The 19875-nt window shown below is 32.9% G+C and overlaps 2 protein-coding genes across 4 annotated transcripts; one reads left to right on the top strand and one right to left on the bottom strand.

Annotated features, from left to right (window-relative positions):
* The first annotated feature begins 7444 nt into the window (after nucleotides 1-7444).
* On the top strand, nucleotides 7445-10142 carry LOC114385894. Its single transcript, XM_028345935.1, has 6 exons — nucleotides 7445-7669; nucleotides 7808-8489; nucleotides 8562-8683; nucleotides 9308-9436; nucleotides 9518-9706; nucleotides 10089-10142. Exons 1-6 carry the CDS (start codon nucleotides 7445-7447, stop codon nucleotides 10140-10142), a joined length of 1401 nt encoding a protein of 466 aa, XP_028201736.1.
* A 7205-nt stretch (nucleotides 10143-17347) lies between these two features.
* Nucleotides 17348-19659, bottom strand: LOC114386784 (protein ELF4-LIKE 3-like). 3 transcript variants are annotated; one of them, XM_028346827.1, is made up of 2 exons: nucleotides 19390-19659; nucleotides 17348-18147 (listed from the first exon to the last, which is right to left on the bottom strand). In XM_028346827.1, exon 2 carries the CDS (start codon nucleotides 18103-18105, stop codon nucleotides 17767-17769), a length of 339 nt encoding a protein of 112 aa, XP_028202628.1. In that variant the 5' UTR covers nucleotides 18106-18147; nucleotides 19390-19659; the 3' UTR covers nucleotides 17348-17766. The 3 variants fall into 3 exon arrangements, with proteins under 3 accessions (XP_028202628.1, XP_028202629.1, XP_028202630.1); XM_028346828.1 differs by lacking the exon at nucleotides 19390-19659 and adding an exon at nucleotides 19001-19186; XM_028346829.1 differs by lacking the exon at nucleotides 19390-19659 and adding an exon at nucleotides 18443-18923.
* Nucleotides 19660-19875: the final 216 nt, after the last annotated feature.

Raw genomic sequence — 19875 nt, 5'->3', positions numbered from 1 at the left:
ATGTAGAAAGCCTTTTTTTTAGTAGTGATTCGTGCTTCATGAATTACCTCGAACATAAGTAGCTCTACAGGAGGTAAGGTCTCAGTATTACTTCCTTCGTTGGCCAACTCGCAAAAACCCTGATTGAACAACAAAAACAAAATCACGTAATTCAGTCTAACAAAAACCCTAATAATAAATTGATAAAAACAAATCGTAACAGTGCAAACCTTGGAAAATCTCAAAAAGTTCCAAATGCGGAAAAAGTTCATTGGCAGCAATTAGGAATCGGAGGAAGCAGAAAAACCAAATTGGGGAGAAGAACAAAAATAAATGAAAAGCAAAAAAAGAAAAAAAAAGTAGCAAATAATATTAAGATGGAGAAAAAAATAGATAGAAAAGGTAAGAAAGGAAAGACTTTGTAGTAAAATGTAAAAAGGGGTGACGGGCGAACCACTTGGTTTATCTGTTATCCCTTCGAAACAATATCGTTTTCATGATTTTTAAAATTGAATTATAACCCTAAATATTAACACAACTGGGACGTCGTTTTAAATGAATAGTATATGGATAGCTTGAAAAGAAACAATAATTTAAATAAATAATAACCGTTAAATTAAAATTAATGGTTAAAATGAATTTTAATAATTTTACTGTTTTATTTTTATAATTTTACTTCTAATATTTTTTAGAATTGAAAGGTTGTTTCTTTTTGTAACTTCTTTTCCGCTCTCTTACTATAGCTTCCAAGCAAGTAATACATCTATCTTTGGGAGTGTAACTTACGAAGGGAGAGGGGATTTTGCTCTAGCTTGTGCTCACTTTCCTGGTTGCTAGGTGCGTAATTTGCTATAAAGTTATTTTTCCCTTAACAATCACAACCATAACCATGTGAGTGCGTACGTTGATTGATTGAATATGTGGATGTGCAGTGAGGCTGAGATATACCTGTTTGGAGGTTACATTACTTCTTGGAAAGTTCCCAGTGGTAAGGACCTCCTTTTTGTTTGCCCCGACACTATTTTCAATGGGAACAAACTGATAAGGTTAGCTTTTTTCTCTTCTCTTTACTTGATATATTTAATCTTTAATTACTCTTTTTAAGTCTTTCCACCTATGCTTTTTCCATTCACTACGCAAACCATATAGTAGTTTCAATTCTTTTTTACATTGTAATTTATTAATTTTGGATCCTCAAGACACTAATTCATTTTATATATCTGGACAGTGGTGGTGTTTCGCATTATTTTCCACAGTTTGGTCCTGGTTCAATTCACCAAGTATGTGTATGTGTGCACCTTTAATCCATGCTATTTTCTGCACTTCATCTTGTTCTTTTCTCCAGTATATTTTACTTTTTTAATGTTATATATGCTGAATTAAAATGCAAAAATATGAGTATTTTAAATTAATAAAACTTGTTTCTCTTCAATGAAATCATAAAGTGGTGCGATGAGGTTTATTGAGTTGCTTCTCTGTCTCCCACCTCTTCGATGCTTTGCTTCTTCTTTTTCCCACCTAAGGTTTTTTTACAAGAGGTATTGTTTTAAGCTTGTGCTTTTTATTGGATATTATTAATCTTATTGGTGATTAATATCACAATGCCTTATAAAAATAGGAACCAAATTAATAGTTTATTATTAATAAAATGTTTTGTATTTTTTTTCTTTTGAATCATGATACTAAACATGACAAAAAAATGGTGATTGAAAGCCAAAAATTGATTTAGAGTTTGAAGGTGATGACAAAGAGTTCATATGAGACCCTTCACCAATTTCAATGAGTGAGAGCCACATGGAGACGGAGGAGGAATTAGAAGGGTTTAAGACGAAGGTGGTGGTGGGGTTGTAGGTGAAGGAGGAGAGAGAGGGGTAGGTATTGCTTGGATGGATGATGGTGAAGATGCCAAAGGTGAAGGAGGAAAATACGAAAATAAGGAAGAGGATGAAGAAAGAAAGGTCCTTGAAGGAGATAAATCTCAATTTATAAAAGTATGTGAAGTAAAATTGTAAAAGTAAAAGAATAAATTTTGTTAAAATTCATCCTAATCATTAATTTTAATCTAATAGTTATATTTGTTTAAATTAAGATTTTACAGTTTTTATAAATTGAGGATATTCATTTCCCAAGATCATTGATAATCTTCATGGATTTTGCCAAATATTATTGTTTTTTTTACAGGAAATATATTATTATGTGTTAAAATGTTAATCACCCATATTTTTTTTACGTTAGTTAATTAACCATCTTAATAAAACCCATTGGCTAGTCAATCTATATAAACCTTGATTTAATTTGGTGCATTGGCAGTCACGTCTATAAAATTAATGGATGGTACTTTATATTTTAAATTTGTACATGATTGAAAGAAGTGCAGATTTAAGAGTTTTAGGCATATGCTAATTAGATTTTTTAATTTACTTTAAGTCTTGCTAATTATAATTTTTTTTAAATATTGAAAAAGATAATATATAAGTTAAAAATATAATGTGTAACACTAATAAACTCTATTGATTCAAATAAAAATTAAGTTTACTTTTAATTTATTATTATGTATTAGTTTTTATTTTAGGAGATTGTCAAAGTTATTTATATATGTATTACTAATTTTTTCTTTTTGATTTATGAAAAATATATAAAATTATTTTAACTATTGATAACTTATTTAAAAATACATTTAAATGTAATTTAGAAATGAAAATGTAAATAACATATTAAAGAAGATAAGAAGTTGACAAAATCTCTAGCAACACTCTTGTTAAATAAAAATAGGTAAAAATACTCCGTACGAGGTAATTATTTTAATTTATACATATAATTTTGGTTAAATTGTGAAACTGATCCCTCTATTTTGCCTATTTTACCAAATTGATTTTCTTATTTTTTAATTCACTATTTGATTCTCCCTATATTTCAAAAATAAATATGATAAATAAAATAAAATAAAAATAAAATTTATATAAGTATACATATTTTAATTTATGTTAAAATAAAATTTAGTCTTATATATTATATTTTAAAAGATAATATATAAGATTATAAAAATATAATAAATTAAAAAAAATAAGTTTGAATTTTGAACTATTTTCGTATAAAACTTATATTAATACTATATTTTGCACCAAATATCCAAATGAACATTTATGTGTAGTAGTAAAGGAGTGTGTCACAAAATCAGTTCTGCTGACGACGAAGAACGAAAAGGTGAAGAAGGTGGAGTCGCTAGAACACACATAAAGTCGGGTATCAGGTCTAAGTCAACACCAATCGTAAGTCAAAGTAAAAAGGTGGAATGTGAGACTCCCCTGCCACTAATGAAATGTCAAACCTAATGTTGCTTGCAAAATGATCTTCCTCAAACCAAGGATCATGGTTCCACTAGCCATCCAATGGTCGAATCAACATGTGGAACGTCGATCTCCATTCTTGTGCCATCATCCTCTAAAAACTAAAATGTATGAGTGAGTCCTCCACTCCCCCATCATACTTCAAGCTAAAGGACCAAAGTCCATAATCAGAAACACATCACACAATTCACTAATCCATTCCTAATGTTCGACTACATGCATTAACTCAGGTAGTCTTATTCTTTTACTGCACGCTTGTTCCATTAACTTGGGCCCGACCGCCTCATTGACATGTCATCATAGAGATCTTACATTTTTTTTTGAGTGAGGTTGTAGGAGTACATACCTTTACCCTTGTACGTACTACGGGCAAGCTACTCTTTACCATAATCGGTTATACTCTCGATGATTGTTGGGATTGCTAAGTTGGCTACATGGGTCCACCAGCCTTGTTGAGGTATCATAACTTGATGTCATTTTTTATCCCTAAGGACTCATGATCCTCACTTTACATACCTCAAGTATGGTTACCCGCTTATTTACAAGTTCAAGCACTCTCTTGTCATCACTCCTCATTGGGATTGCATTTAGGAATGCCTTCTCTTCACAAACATTTATGGTGGGGTTTATAGTTGGTATTGTGATGTGGTTACCAAGGCATAAGTTCTATTCCACAAAGGCTCTAAGCCCCACAATCTCTAAGCCCCATGAATTGTTGGAGGTTTTCCCAACCAACTTCAATATCATAAAAACCATCGTCACATTATTCTTGTAGAGCACATCCCAATAGGACATAGGCCATTTAGACCACACCACATGTTACCCTATAAGAGCATCAGTCATTCACACCTTTACACACGAAAATTCGTGCTATCTCCTCACCTCATTGCACACTGTTGTCCTTTGTCTCATGTTGGAGCTCAAATCCTTTCATAGTCGATGTCTATGTGTTGTACACCCCACTCATGATGTAATGAGATAGGCTCCACATGTTATTGCAAGATTCATTATACAATTACCAAGTAAAGATTTCAATCTTCACTTGTCTCATCACACACAATTTCACATCAAGGATACATTCATTGATCAAATAACAACATGAAGTAATCAATATCCTCGTGTTTCCTACCATATACAACTATCACATCAATAGGTCATTATAGTTTTATGAGGTTATTCACTCCTTTCCAATTTCCTCATCCTCATAATATTACTATCAATAAGCTATAGAATCTTCTTCTATCACCACTGCACATTCACATTTGCACATATTCAAAATTGCTTCCACTCTAGGTCTTTTGTAATTGTTTTGCTTGTCTCAAGTTTGGGATCTACTTCTATTCGCAATGTCCACAGTTTATGGCATTGTAAGATCATCCTCATAATCTTACTTGAAGTTCAAGCAAAGTTGTTATGTCTCCAATTGTTCCATATAACACTACTATCCTCCTATAACATGATCTCTCCTCAATCAGACTCATCTTTTAATTGGCATGTTGGGGTTGGACCACAACCCTCTAGTTTCATTATTTAATGAACACAATATGAAAAACCAACAAAATTTATGTGAATGTCTAAAACAATAGTCTTATAGAGGTCATTAGTCTCATCACAATCAAATATCATAGAATACATCATAAGACAATGAGATTAAATTAATGGAGTTCATTGTACTCAAATTCTAGAACATAGAGTTCATGCATAACAATATTAGAATCATAAAGTCCATGTCAACATAATTAACCTCATAAAGTTCATACACTAACATATTAAAATAATAATATTCATGCATAATAATCATACAATTATAGAAATAGCCTCCATATCATCAACAAAACATATAACACATCATGTTACCACTAATATAATTATAGAATTAGCCTCAACACCATCAACGAAACATATAACATACCAAATCACCACAATAATAGAATTATAAGGTTTGTCTCGATACCATCAATAGAACATATATCATATCATGTCTCCACAATTATAAGACCATAGGATTCATACATCAATTCATAGCTTCACTCCAAGTCATAAGGCATAAAAGCAATTACTTCATTAATAAATCTTTATTCACTATCTCTTCATAATTTATCAATTCTCCTAATGAAATTTCATACCAAGTTCTCCTCATAATTTCAATGTCATTTAACAATATTCAATAAGCATTATGAGTCTAGTTCATGGAGTAGTATCACAATGCACAAGTAAGAATCCACATAATTAGGAATAAACCAAATAGTAACACATATCTTGTTTAGTCACAACATAGTAACACCTTTTTATAAAATTAATAACTCATTCATTTATCAGTGGAATTTTATGAAACTTGTCAATATATAAATTTTTATGTATCTATTTTTGAAATTGGATTAACACATACTCATAGGATCACCACACAAAAAGAAATAATCATTTTACTTATAGATGTTCTAGCAGAATAATAACAAAGTCCCTTACACATTCTTCCTGCTAACTTAAGTAGATCCTTAATCATCACAGTGAATTAAAATGAAAGTGACCCCAAATTTTAAATATTAACATGTCTACTTTCCATATATGTTCACTACATTCACAAATTATCTTCAAATCATTTCCAGTTTATCAAAATGCCAACAAAGGTCACAACTAGACATTCAACACAAAGGTCATTTTGCACAATTTATATTAATTTCCTTTATTACTCAAAATTTACGTTTCATACATCAAATTATAAGCCCCATATTTCTACTTTCATAATATAATTTTATTTTCATCACACAAAGTTCCAATAATTCCCAGTATACAATTTCGTGAGACATGTCATTGCAGAAAACTATTAAACAACTTGTGTGCATCATTTATGACATTGAACCACTTAGCAAAACAATTTTCCAAAGACTAAAATAAATATCCATGACTCCCAACATGGATTCCAACACCATCAACACAAGACAAGCATGAGAGAGAAGAAAATCCCCCATAGTGGTTCTTAATCTCACTTGGATTATGACCCAATTAGGTTAGGTGTCCTAACTGAATCTTAAGTCCCCTTTCAAAGCTTCATGACAATTAATCCTAGTCTTTAGTCACTATAAACTGATAAGTCTAACTCTAAGTAAGTCTCTTTATTAATTAAACTCTCTTTTTAATAAGTTTTGGTCATATTTACCAATTTGTCATTAATGAGTTGACAAAGACAACCCCTTCCCATTGACCCTAGTATTCTATAGTTGACCTTGTTGACTTTCTCTAATTCTAATCTACTATAATTCTAATAATTTAATTGCTTCTTTTTCCAGTTTATTATTACTATTATTTCTAATAGTAATATTTCTCAATTCCTATAGTCAAATTTTTGGGATGTTACATATATCATTTCAATACACTAGTTAAGGTCCCATCAAGTTTTCAGCCTCATTGTTGTTGTTGAGGATCAATATATTGATTCTATTTTATCAAAGGTAATTTTTAATTAGTTCATATTAGGTTTTTTTTGTTTGCATTCTTTTTTTTCCTTTTCTTTTTAGGACTTCTCTCCAAAAAACTTTTATTTTAATTATTAGGTTAAACATCTTTTTGGTCCTTCTAAATATTAGTATGTTTGCACTAATTTAGTCTTTGCTTTAAAAAAATGTCAACTTTTGGTCCTTTATTTTGAAAATTTTTCACAATAAACCTTTAAAACTAACTTTGTTAGGTGGTGTTAACAGTAATGTGGTTTGTGGCAATTTACGACCACAAAATATAAATTATATATTCATTATATATGGAAATTTTTTACCATAAAAAATGTCCCTCACCCCTTATCACGATTAAGCAGTTGCAGTTAGTTACAAGAAGTTATTTGAGTAGTTAGTTGATTATGGCAGTTAGTTGGTTACTAGAAGTTATTTGAGTAGTTAATTGGTTATGGCAGTTAGTTAGTTACTAGAAGTTATTTGAGTAAGTTATTTGGTTACTCAAGTTAGTTATTTTTTATCTTTGTATAAATAAATCAACTTTATAATACTTTGATGAATGAATCCTCAAACTTCTTTTCATCTATCTTTCATTTCTGATATGGTATCAGAAGTTTTTGCTTTCGTGCCTCTTGCTTCCTATTGAAGCTATTTATTTTTTTTCTCATGGCCATGGTTGCCTTTGATGATTCTAACCCCTTCATTCTTCATTCTTCTGACAATCCTGGCATTGCCTTAGTTTCTCATCCTCTTACCAGTGAAAACTATAATTCTTGGAAGAAAGTAATGTGCATGGCTCTTCATGGGAAGAACAAATATGGGTTTGTCGATGGTTCAATTCCTGAACCTGCTTTGGGTCACTCAACTCATGCTTTGTGGCATCGCAACAATAGTATCGTTTCTTCCTGGCTCCTTAATTCTTTATCCAAAGAAATGTAAGTAAGTATCTAACATTGTTCTTCTGCCAAAGCAATCTGGGATGATCTTCAATAACGTTTCGAGCAACGAAATTGTCCTTTAATTTTTCAACTTCAGCATGACTTGATCACTCTGCAACAAGGTTCCATGTTTGTTTCCTCTTTCTACTCCAAGCTTCATTCTTTGTGGGAGTCATTATCAGAACTGAAGCCCTCACATAGCTGCACCTGTGGAGGAATTAAACCTTGGTGTGATTTTGAACAAATGGAGTATGCTATGCAGTTCTTGATGGGGTTGAACGAATCTTTCTCTACTATCAGAGGTCAAATTTTATCCATGGATCCCTTTCCCTCAGCAATTAAGGTTTTTGCCTTAGTTGTTCAAGAAGAAAAACAAAAGGAAGTTGGTGCTTCCACCTCTGCTAGTGAAGTTTCACATGCTTTTGCCTTGAAGACTTCTTCTGCTGCACGCAATCATCCTGACAATCGCTTCAAAGGATCTTCCAAGAATCGCCCCTTGTGTGCTCATTGGGGTATGTTGGGTCATACTCAGGATCGTTGCTTTAAGTTGCATGGTTATCCTCCAAATTATATGAGGACTGGTTTTTCCTCAGAAGCAAAGAAACATTGTTCTTCTTCTGAACCACCACACAAGGTTGCTCAACAAGTATCTGTTGATATGTCTCACTCCCAACCTTCCTCTGGTGACTTGGGTTCCCAGTTTCAGCTTACTGCCCAGCAATATAGCCAATTGATGAATCTTTTAGAAAGTCATGTTACCAATGCTATCATCCCTCAAGGTGTTTCTTCTGCCAGTGGTATGATCCTTTCTACATCCACTTCTAATTTTTTTCATGATTGTTGGCTTTTAGATTCTGGTGCCAGCATTCATATTTCTTGTTCCCTTCATCATTTTCGATCTTACCAACTTGTTTATGATAAAACTGTCACTCTGCCTAACAATGATGTTATACCTATCCTTGCCATTGGTTCGGTTTGCTTAACCAATACCTTAATCTTGCATAATGTTGCCTACATTCCTAAATTCAAATTCAATTTAATTTCAGTTAGTGCTCTTCTAACCAATCCTAATTTGTCTATTTCTTTTTCTCAAAATGAATTTGATATTTAGGAGAAGTAAGCTTGCAAGAGGATTGGTAGAGGGGATCTCATCCAAGGCCTTTATGTCTTAGACCTCAAGGACACTCTTGATTGCAAATTTACTTTTTTTGTTATCAATTCACATACAAATTCCATTCCTTGTAAAAATGCTCATATTTGGCATTCTAGATTTGGTCATATCTCAGACAAAGTTTTCAAACATTTGAATAATAAAATTGGTCTGCACCTTTCTCCCAATTTCTCTTCTTCTAATTGTTCTGTTTGTCCTCTTGCTAAATTTAGAAGATTATCTTTTCCTAACTCTAACCATTTATCTGAATTACCATTTGACTTAATTCACTGTGATATATGGGGTCCCTATGCTCACCCTACCTATGAGGGAAAGAGATTTTTCCTTACATTGGTTGATGACTGCTCAAGATTCACTTGGCTATTTTTGCTTAAGCACAAATTTGAAGCTTCGATTTATGTGCAACAATTTTTCACCATGGTTCAGACTCAGTTTGGTGTATCTATCAAATGCCTCAGGTCTGATAATGCTAAGGAACTTGCCCTCACTCAGTTTTTGGCTTCCATGGGCACTCTTCATCAATTTTCCTGTGTTGAAAGGCCAGAACAGAATTCAGTAGTGGAAAGGAAGCATCAACATCTGCTCAATGTAGCCAGAGCTTTGTTTTTTCAGTCTAAAGTTCCTATCTCATTCTAGGGTGATTGTGTTACCACTGCAGCTTTTCTCATCAACAGAACCCCTTCACCATTACTGCAACACTACTTACCCTACAATATTCTGTTCAAAAAGGAACTTGACTATCATGCCTTAAGAAGTTTTGGCTATTTAGCATTTGCTTCCACTCTTCCATCATCAAGGAACAAGTTTTCTACTCGAGCAACGCCTGTAATTTTTGTTGGCTATCCCCAAGGTTATAAAGGATACAAATTGTATAGCCTAGACACTAAGAAATTTTTTGTGTCCAGACATGTTGTCTTTCATGAATCCATTTTTCCTTTTTCAAACCATTTCACAGCCTTAAGTCATTCCTGATCATTTACTTGATTTGGTTATCCCCATTCCCATCACTAATACCTTACCTAACCCTGACCAGACTCGTAGCCAATCACCACAGCCACCTAACAACTTTAACCATGACCCAACTGATTCACCCTCAACCCTGCCTTAGATCATCTTCACACTTTTCCCTCTGTCACCTTGAGAAGGAGTACACACCACTCTAAGCATCCCTTATACTTGTCTGATTATGGTAATATCACAATCTCAGGCTGCATATCCCATCCAGCATCATTGTTCCCTGTTGCCTCATAGCCCCCCTTAGAGAAATTTCATTAATCACATCTCAGCAGTCTATGAACCTCAGTTCTATCATTAAGCTATTTCTTATCCTGAATGGCGTCGAGCTATGCATGAGGAAATCCAAGCTCTTGAAGCAAATTCCACTTGGACACTTATTCCATTACCACCTGATAAGCACTATATAGGATGTCTATGGGTGTATAAAATTAAATACAAAATGGATGGCTATGTGGATAGATACAAAGCTCGATTGGTTGCCAAAGGTTATACTCAACAAGCTGGGATCGATTTCTCTAATACATTCTCTCCAGTAGCCAAACTTACCACTGTGAGAGTTCTGCTTTATGTTGCTGCTGCTAGAAACTGGTGCCTCCTCTAATTGGATGTTAACAATGCCTTTTTGAATGGAGATTTTTTTGAAGAAGTTTATATGGAACTTCCCAAGGGATACAAGTCAACTAATCTTTCATTGGTATGCAAATTGAACAAATCAATATATGGCCTAAAACAAGCCTCTAGACAATGGTTCTGTAAGTTATCCACTACTCTTCTTAGTCATGGATTCCATCAATCCAAGCATGATTACTCCCTTTTCACCCACGAGAAGATGTTCTCGAATAGGCAGGCTGTGAGGCAACTATGGAATCCGCCTTCCCTGATTCCGATGTTGTTGAGTGGCGGCTGGTAGTGAAAGGAACTGACGATCTTGGCTTAGATGGCTTTGCTCTTGGGGAACATCATTTATCGATAGTCAAGGTACCTGAAGTTTCATGAGCAGACCATTATAAACATTCTCCGGAAATATCCGAGTATAAGGAAAAAATTCCTAGGCTCAGGAAATTCCTTAGTCATTTTACTAGAATATGTAAATGACATCATCTTGTCATGACCCAATCTTGCCTCTGTACAAGCTGTCCAGACCAAATTATAGTCTTTGTTTCAATTGAAGATCCTTGGCCCTTTGAAATATTTTCTTGGCTTAGAAATAGCCAAATCCAGCAGAAGTATCTTACTATCCCAGTGAAAGTATACTCTCTCTCTTTTGGAAGATACAAGTTTCTTGTCCTGCAAACCTTCCAATATACCAATGGATCCCAATCTGAAACTCAATCTTCATGATGGAGACTTACTCCTTGATCCATCAATGTACAAAAGACTAATTAGTAGATTGCTTTATTTGACCATTTCACGACCTGATATCACATTTGCTGTGAATCGCTTAAGTCAGTATATGAAAGCCCCTAGAGTTCCTCACCTACATGTTGTTCATCATCTTCTGTAGTATATCAAATCTGCTCCTGGACAAAGTTTGTTTTTCCCTGCTCAGAACTCTCTCAACCTCATTGCCTTTGCTGATGCTGATTGGGCCAGCTGTGTTGATACCAGAAGATCCACTTCTGGCTTTTGTGTCTTTTTGGGAAACAACCTTTTTTTCTTGGCGTTCTAAGAAACAATCCACTATTTCAAAATCATCCATTGAAGCTGACTATCGTGCCTTGTCTTCTGTTACTAGTGAAATTGTTTGGTTAAGCAAGTTACTTCTTTACTTTGAAGTTGATGTGCCCTCTATGATGCTATTTTGTGATAATAAATTTGCTATAAGTCTTGCTTCAAACCCTGCTCATCACGAACAATCCAAGCACATTGACATTGATCATCATTTCATCCTAGAATATGTTCAGTCCAAAGTAGTCAAGATTGTCCATGTCAAGAGTCAACACCAAGTTGTAGATGTTTTTACAAAAGCATTTCCAAGCCTGGTTTTTGGTAAATTCATTGCTAAGTTGGGAATGATCAATATCTATTTGCCAACTTGAGGGGGGTATCACAATTAAGTAGTTGCAGTTAGTTACAAGAAGTTATTTGAGTAGTTAGTTGGTTACTAGAAGTTATTTGAGTAAGTTCGTTGGTTACTCAAGTTAGTTATTTTCTGTCTTTGTATAAATAAACCAACTTTGTAATACTTTGATGAATGAATCCTAAAACTGATTTTCATCTATCTTTCATTTCTTTCATTTCTGATACCCCTACTTGCTAAAATCAAACCCTCAATGATGATTCAATGCAAGTTATTTGATAATATGGATTATTCATAGAACAAATAAATAGAGTACATGATGCCTCTTAGGCTATTACAAACCCAATAAAGATTTGAACATCAATAATAATAAAAATAAAAGTGTACAAAAAATGACACACACAAATACTCTCTTATATGCCATCCTACATATCTTAAATCTACAAACCCAATGTCTTAAAAGGGTCATCCTCAATGGAATCAAAGACCCTATCAGGGTCCTTCTAAGGTTTGGTCCTCCCTAATGACAACTTCATGGTGAAGAAAAAATTAAGGATTCTCGTGGTGTGTAATTTTTGTCCCATCTTGTCGATTGGTAGCCAAAACTCCATTGTTAAATTGATTGGCATTAAAGGGATAAATAAGTTATTGTAAGCTCTTTGGTGTATTTCACCTTCTATGAGTTCTAGTCTACTCTCCATGCCCCACCTTGACCAATGGTAGGCTTCACAAACTCAAAGCGAAAGGTCCTATTGTGATCTTGTCTCAACATATGCTCCCGTGAACATAATAATGTCACAATCATACACATACAAACAACATTCAAGGATAAATTTATTATATAGATATATAATTGTGCGTATAAAGTAATTAATTGACATATTAAACCGATGCAGGATTTACAACAATCATGCATCGCATGCAAGGCGTCTGACCTTCAATGGATATCATCATATAGATGAACATGCAAAACATTGTACATGTTCTTAGCTACGCAACCATACTTTTATTTCCAAGTAAATACTGAAAATTGTTCATGTGAATCCAATAACACAAGAGAAATCCTACAAAGCAACCTCAATCATTATCATGACAAGATTGATACTAAGCAACTCTTATAAATGTCATGATAGAGATCCTACCAAGTAACCTCTATAGAAAAGACATGAGGTTTCACTAAGCAACATTAACAATTATGATAGAAGTATTACCAACCAATCCAAAAATTCTATATTTGGCAAAATTGTAAATTTGGTCCCCCAATTTATCTTTAGTTTCGGATTTGGTCCCCCAATAATTTAATTCACAAATTTGGTCCCCCTATTTTGTAAAATCGTGCAATGTTGGTCCCTCAAGCCACAATTGGTTGTTGACCGTTAACAAGTGATGTTGACTGTCACGTGTCACGTTCTTATTGGATTATGACTGCTACGTGTCATATTCTGATTGAATGTCAACTCCATGAAAGATGAAATGAATTGTTATTTTCATTGACCAATCAGAATATGACATGTGACAGTCATCATCCGATAAGAATGTGACACGTGACAGTCAACATCACTTGTTAACGGTCAACGTCCAATTGTGGTCAGGGAGACCAACATTGCATGATTTTACAAAATAGGGGAACCAAATTTGTGAATTAAATTACTGGGGGACCAAATCCAAAATTGAAGATAAATTGAGGGACCAAAAATACAATTTTGCCTATCTTTTTTCTTTTGGATGAGACCCTATATATAAATATTTTTGTGCATGTAATTTTTGGGTGACGCAATTTGTGATGCAACTTTTTACTTGTTGAAATTTGTTAAAACAATATTATTTTCTTAATGTAATCAAAGATAACATTTTTATTGAAATTATGTGTCTATTTTTTTTTATGTAAATATGCTTACATTTTCAAATATTTATATATAAGTAAAATTAGACTTAGTTCCCTTAATCTAAGTCTTGAGTTCGAGTATTGTGGGGGGAAAAAACAGTACAATTGAAAGAAAAAACTTCACTAAAAGTGATCAGTCAAATTTTTTGACTAAAATTAGTATTCAACAAAATTAATAAATATTTCACACAAATATAATGATTAAAAAAATCCTTATTTATTATTCCTCCTAGAACTCATAAGATGTCTGGATCAACTCTATCATAAATGTCTTGGTAGAGATCTCACGGGTAACCTCTACAAAAAGACATAAGATCCTAGAAGCAATTTCAACAATTATTATGACAGATTTTACAAGCAACCATTTTAAAGGCATGAGTCCTACCATGCCGCCTTACAATACAGAGTTTCATTCTCTAATGTTTTCGTTTTCCATTTTAAATGGACAACATAAATTGTAAAGATTACGTAAGAATTAAATTAATTTTACTTAAGACTTTTGTGCTATCTCAAATCTATTCGCACTTTTTTCCTAATTTATACTTGTTATTAAGTATTTTAAACAAAATAATTTAATCAGAAGAATAATCGTAATTCTTTTTTCTAATCTCCTTAAACTTTAAAACTTCAAAAATCATAAAACAAAGTTATTTTATCCTAGAAATTTTATGATAAGCTTCTGCGCTTGTTTTAAGTCTACCCAAGTTGTTTTATATGAAATCCTATTTTTGCCCTTGTATTTGAGTAAATAGGTAAATCACTTAAAACTTCACCAATAACCAGTAATATATATATATATATATATATATATATATATTCAATTTCTTATCCTCTTCTCTTTTTTTTCCTAGTGACTTTCTTCCTTCAAAGAGTGTTGAAGCATGATCTTTGTACAAGACCCATCCAATATAAATCCCTAAAACGTAATTTGGGGACGTTTGAGGGTCACCAATCGAGGTCAACGTCGTAAAGTTTATTAATATTCTTAAAGTATGTCATTTCAATAATAAGTCCGTGTCTTTTCGAAACGTCAACAAAATGGAACTTAGTTTTTTTTTAAAGAAAGAAAATAAATAAGGAACAGGATAACAAACTTACTAAAACTATCAAATTATTATGAGTGTCATTTAGTCAATAATCAAACATTTGCGGCATGGGGCATGGGATTATTATAGTCGAATTAATTTACTGTAACCGGGTCCAATGATGTACATATCAATAAGTTAGCATTATTATTATTATTATTATTATTATTATTATTATTATTATTATTATTATTATTATTATTATCACATAGCTTTTAAAGGGTAAACTAAGGATGGCCTTCCAACCAATGATGTACATATCAATAAGTTGCATTATTATTATTATTATTATTATTATTATTATTATTATTATTATTATTATTATTATTATTATTATCAAATAGCTTTTAAAGGGTAAACTAGAGATGGCCTCCTTTCCAACCTATTTGCTGCGAATGCAAGGAACAAAGGGAAAGAAAGGGAAAAGTAGATTCCCACTGCACATGTTATGTACTAGACAATGTTTAATTTGTCTTGGCTTGGGTAGGGACCAAACCCATTTTTTTATATCTGATTTTCTATAGCCCTTGATGACAACCTCAAACGTAGCATGCATATGCATTTTTGACCCACTTCCCAAAACCTCCCCCTCCCTTCCCTCATTTTTCTTTTCATTTTCTATGTTAAAGACATAGGTTAATCATTAATATATAGTGTTAAAGTCACTCAAGATGTGTTACTATCATATAATCATTCTCCCGCGTTTGTTCAAGAAACGAGTAAATTTGGTACACGTAATAGTGCAAAAAGTCATCAGTCCTTAATAATGAATCAATATGTGGAGATAGGAATTCCACACCTTCCCTGAACCTTTGAAAGAAATTAAGTGACTCTTGAAATCATAATGATTATTGCTATGAAAGCCTTACAATTATATTTCATCATTTGTATGTATGTATGACAAGATATGGGATACTTAATATTCGATTTCTCAAATGTAAGGCCAAGAGGGCATGGACACATGATGGTCTAACAATTATAGCTTGATCCTGAGTAAATTGATTGTGAACATAGAGTACGGACAGAGGGATCAATTTTGTAGATAAGGAAAAGGTACTATCCTTCAATGTGCAAAATCTAAACCAGAAACAGGCCATTTTCAGCAATCACTCATGTGGGCCTCTTTTAATGAGATCAGAAAATTAGGCTGCCACTCACTGGGTCCACCAACAAAGACATCTGCTCAATCAGGGAGAGAGAGAAATACCAAGCCAGAGAATTATCAACTACAAGGTTTAGTTTAATTGGTAAAAATGAAAGTATTAATCAGTAAGTATATGTAAACTCTCTTTAGGCCTTAAGGTGTCTTGACTCTAATAAGTCTTATAGAACCTAAATCACCTAAACATCTTATATAAAAGAAAGAATAAAAAGGAAAAATACTATTTAACTATTCACAATTTTTATGTCATGTATCTTATCAGATATTTCTCAGTTCTCTCCTCTCTTCTTATCTCTTTTATGTGTAAAAAAATAAGTATAAATACAATTGTTCAATATAAAAGATGGGCTGTTGAAAAGGAAGAGAACTGTACAGTAAAAGAGTAAGAACCTCGGAAGGAAGGAAGGGATAAGAAGGGAAAAGTTCAGTTCCATCCCCAAAGAGAACCTTTGGGTCCATTGTCTTGTTGTTGGGGCCACTATTTGTATTTTCATATCAACTCTGGCTTTTTACATTCCATTTTTATACATTTATTACACACCCATTTTTTCTTTCATTTTTCTTTCTTATCATATCAACAGTCACACGTGATATTTTCTTTCTTTTATTTCTATTCTATTTTCCATATTACCACTTGGGTATATCCAAGGGATGTGATCATTATTCTTTACACTTATCTGATTCCACAAACTGTAGTGCTTTGTTTGAATAATATTTTTTTTACACCTCAACAAACAAACACTTCTTTAATATTTATCATTTTTCTAAGAATATTTCTTCTTTTATCATATTATATTATCTATCATATCTATACTTTTATTTCTATTTTTATGAGTATTGACTACCAAATGGATGTGTATACATCATTTTCCATATATAATACTTTAAGTTCCCATCCAATACCATTCATTATGTCAAAGGCACATCGTTTCTTATCTGAGATTCTGTTCCTGTGGTGGTAGTGTGTGATTGGTAACCAAAAAGATAGACTAAAGCTGCTTTCTTTCCACTGTTTCAGGGCATCTTCGTGCACATGTATTCGTGTTTGTACTCTTCTCAATTCTTACACCCACAAGGACATACAGGAATAATAAAATCAGGAACAGTATTTTTCAGAAAGAAGAAGCTCTTGTTATTAGAACAGTATCTGCATACCCTTCTCAATTTCAGCTATTAGCTAAAGTGAGAACTAGGAACAACATTTTGGGTTGAACTTGTAAAGGGAATAAAGGTATAGTGACAAGTTCCCATCTAAAGGAATGAAGAACAAAAGATTTATGAAGACCCTCTTGCTCCATTTGACATTGAGAAAAAGTTTATTAATAAAACTTAAAAGCCACGCCTCATACAATCTTGCACATCTGTAGATTACATTCCATGACAGAATCAAAAAGAAAAAAAAACATTAACTAAAAAAAACAAAAGACTTTCTTATTTCTACTTTGAACAACAGCAGCATGATTGAATTGGTTGCACAACCATGCTATATTTCTATTAGATCCCAAATTACAAGGTTACAATGAGAGGAACTGTGGAGGAAAATCAATATATCATATTGTTTTATTTGAAATATAAGGAGTAAGTGATGTGCTACAAATACAAATAGAGCTTCTTCAACTACTACACAATCTTCTAATCATTGTGTTAAACTTTTCAACACAAATTGAACTTCTCCACCAAGCAAAAGAATCACAAGGAAACTAACCAAACTCTCCTCTACACAGGCCTGTGTCTCTTGTGGCCGGCTTTCCCATCTGATGATTTCACAGCACCACCACTTGAATCTCCCTCTGAAGTAACTTCCATAGACTTGGTAAAGGAACTCGAAAGATCGGCATATAGGTCATACACTCTTCTGATGTTGTTATTGAGCTCCCTAATTAGCCCCACATTCCTGGTGAGGTTATCAGGGACCTTAGACTCGTGGTTCTGGTTTATCTCATTGATGAGTAGCCTGTTCTGATCAAAAATGTCCTGCACTTGAACAAAGTTCTTCTTAAATGTCTGCATGATCTTGGCATCAATCTGAGCACCATTGAATGAGCCACCCTCCATTCCTCTCTTTGAATCAGATCCTAATTCAAGTCAGAACCAACCCTGCATCATGAACAAAGGGTGAGAATTGAGAAAGTATATATAAAAATAACACACTATAGTCATTTTTAACTATATTTATCCATAATAATAATATAATCATATCCGCTATCTGCAATGGCCTGCATTAAGCACAAACAAGAGAAGGAGATATAAGGTTGGTCTAATGATGAAGAGAGCTGAGAAGGAGGGCTAGGTCGTGGGTTCAAATTCTCTCCCTAACAAAAAAACTAACAATACTAACAATTAATATTTTCCCATAAAAAACCACAACAGAGATAAAGAGACAAAACATGACCAGTTTTGGAATTGTTTAAGGCATTTGGGAAGATGAGACAACAAGCAGTAGTGTAGGAGAAATCATGACCTCCATGAGTTCCTTTTTTCCAGAGGAATCAGACTATAAACATATTATTACTATTATTATCATCATTATAGGTACTAATAATAAGCTTTTGCTCTTTTTTTTTGAGTTGGGAAAAAGCAGATCCCATTTCCATTAAAGGGAACTTTTTTATTATTGTACTCAGGAAACAGCTACCTAAAGCTCAAAGACCCAAAAAATTAAAATTAAAATCAGTCAATGATGTAGAGTAGATTGTATATGAGGCTATGAAGGTACTACTCCTACATGGACAACATCATTAACCTTTTTTTCTAAACAAAATTACCTTAAAACAAAAAATAAAAGAAGTAACCGCCCAAGATGCTAAAGATAATTGACCAAATTCGCTGAACATACACATTCATTTAATAAAATCAAAACCAAGTTTAATAATCTCCAATTATGGAAAAATCAAGACTAATATAACGAAAAAGAATTAAAATTGAAAAAAGTAAAATGTTCTCGCCGTACTTGGAAAATCTGCAGCAGCCTTAATATCTAGCAACAGAAATTTGGGTAGAAGGACAAAAAATTGAGTTTGATGATTCCAACTTCTAACGCATCTCCAACCCATTAAATTGTGGAGATAGATCTTCTTAGAATATTTTATTCAAAGAAGAAAAAAGATAACCTTATAAGAAGGAAACAGCAGATAAACATGAAAAGCATGGAGCCGATAAAATCAATGCGCGACCCAAAAACGAGATTAAGAATAATAAACAAGGACGAGAGGGCAAAATTCACATTTTTAGCAATATACTATAAATTCAACCAAACAAAATTATTAACTACTTTATTAAGAGTAATGCTCTAATGACAACATTATTATTCATTACACACACATATCATAAAATTCATACCTTATGAAACTAAAACATTTTTTTTCTTTTGGGTGTGAGACTGAAAGATGAAAGAGTGATTAAGAACAGCGATTGAATGGAATCTCTGGAGTGAAAGACTAGTCCTATGAATTCTTCTTTCAGAACTTAAGAGAGAGAGAAAGAGAAAGAGAAAGAGAGAGAGAATATGTAAGATTTGACAGTCACGCTCACGCTCGGACCCCGCTGTGTCTTAATATTTAGCAGTATTCTATATTACAATCTATAAATATTGATGATGATATGATGCATATTCAATATCCACCTGTTGTTTCCATTTTATTATTAAGGTTTATTGGGATACACTTACGTCATGTAGATAAATTTTGTGAGTTCCATAAAACTAGTACATATAAAAAAATTACTCCAAATTAAATATAACATATGATGATATTTATTAATCTAAATTAAACTAAATATAGCACATATATTCAATTTAGGCATGTAATTGAGTCGGGTAAGGTTGTG

The sequence above is a fragment of the Glycine soja genome, chromosome 15 (genome assembly GCF_004193775.1).
Source record: "Glycine soja cultivar W05 chromosome 15, ASM419377v2, whole genome shotgun sequence".
NCBI classification, from domain to species: Eukaryota; Viridiplantae; Streptophyta; class Magnoliopsida; order Fabales; family Fabaceae; genus Glycine; species Glycine soja.
Note: the sequence above shows the minus strand (reverse complement) of the source record. Positions and strands in the feature narration are given on the sequence as shown.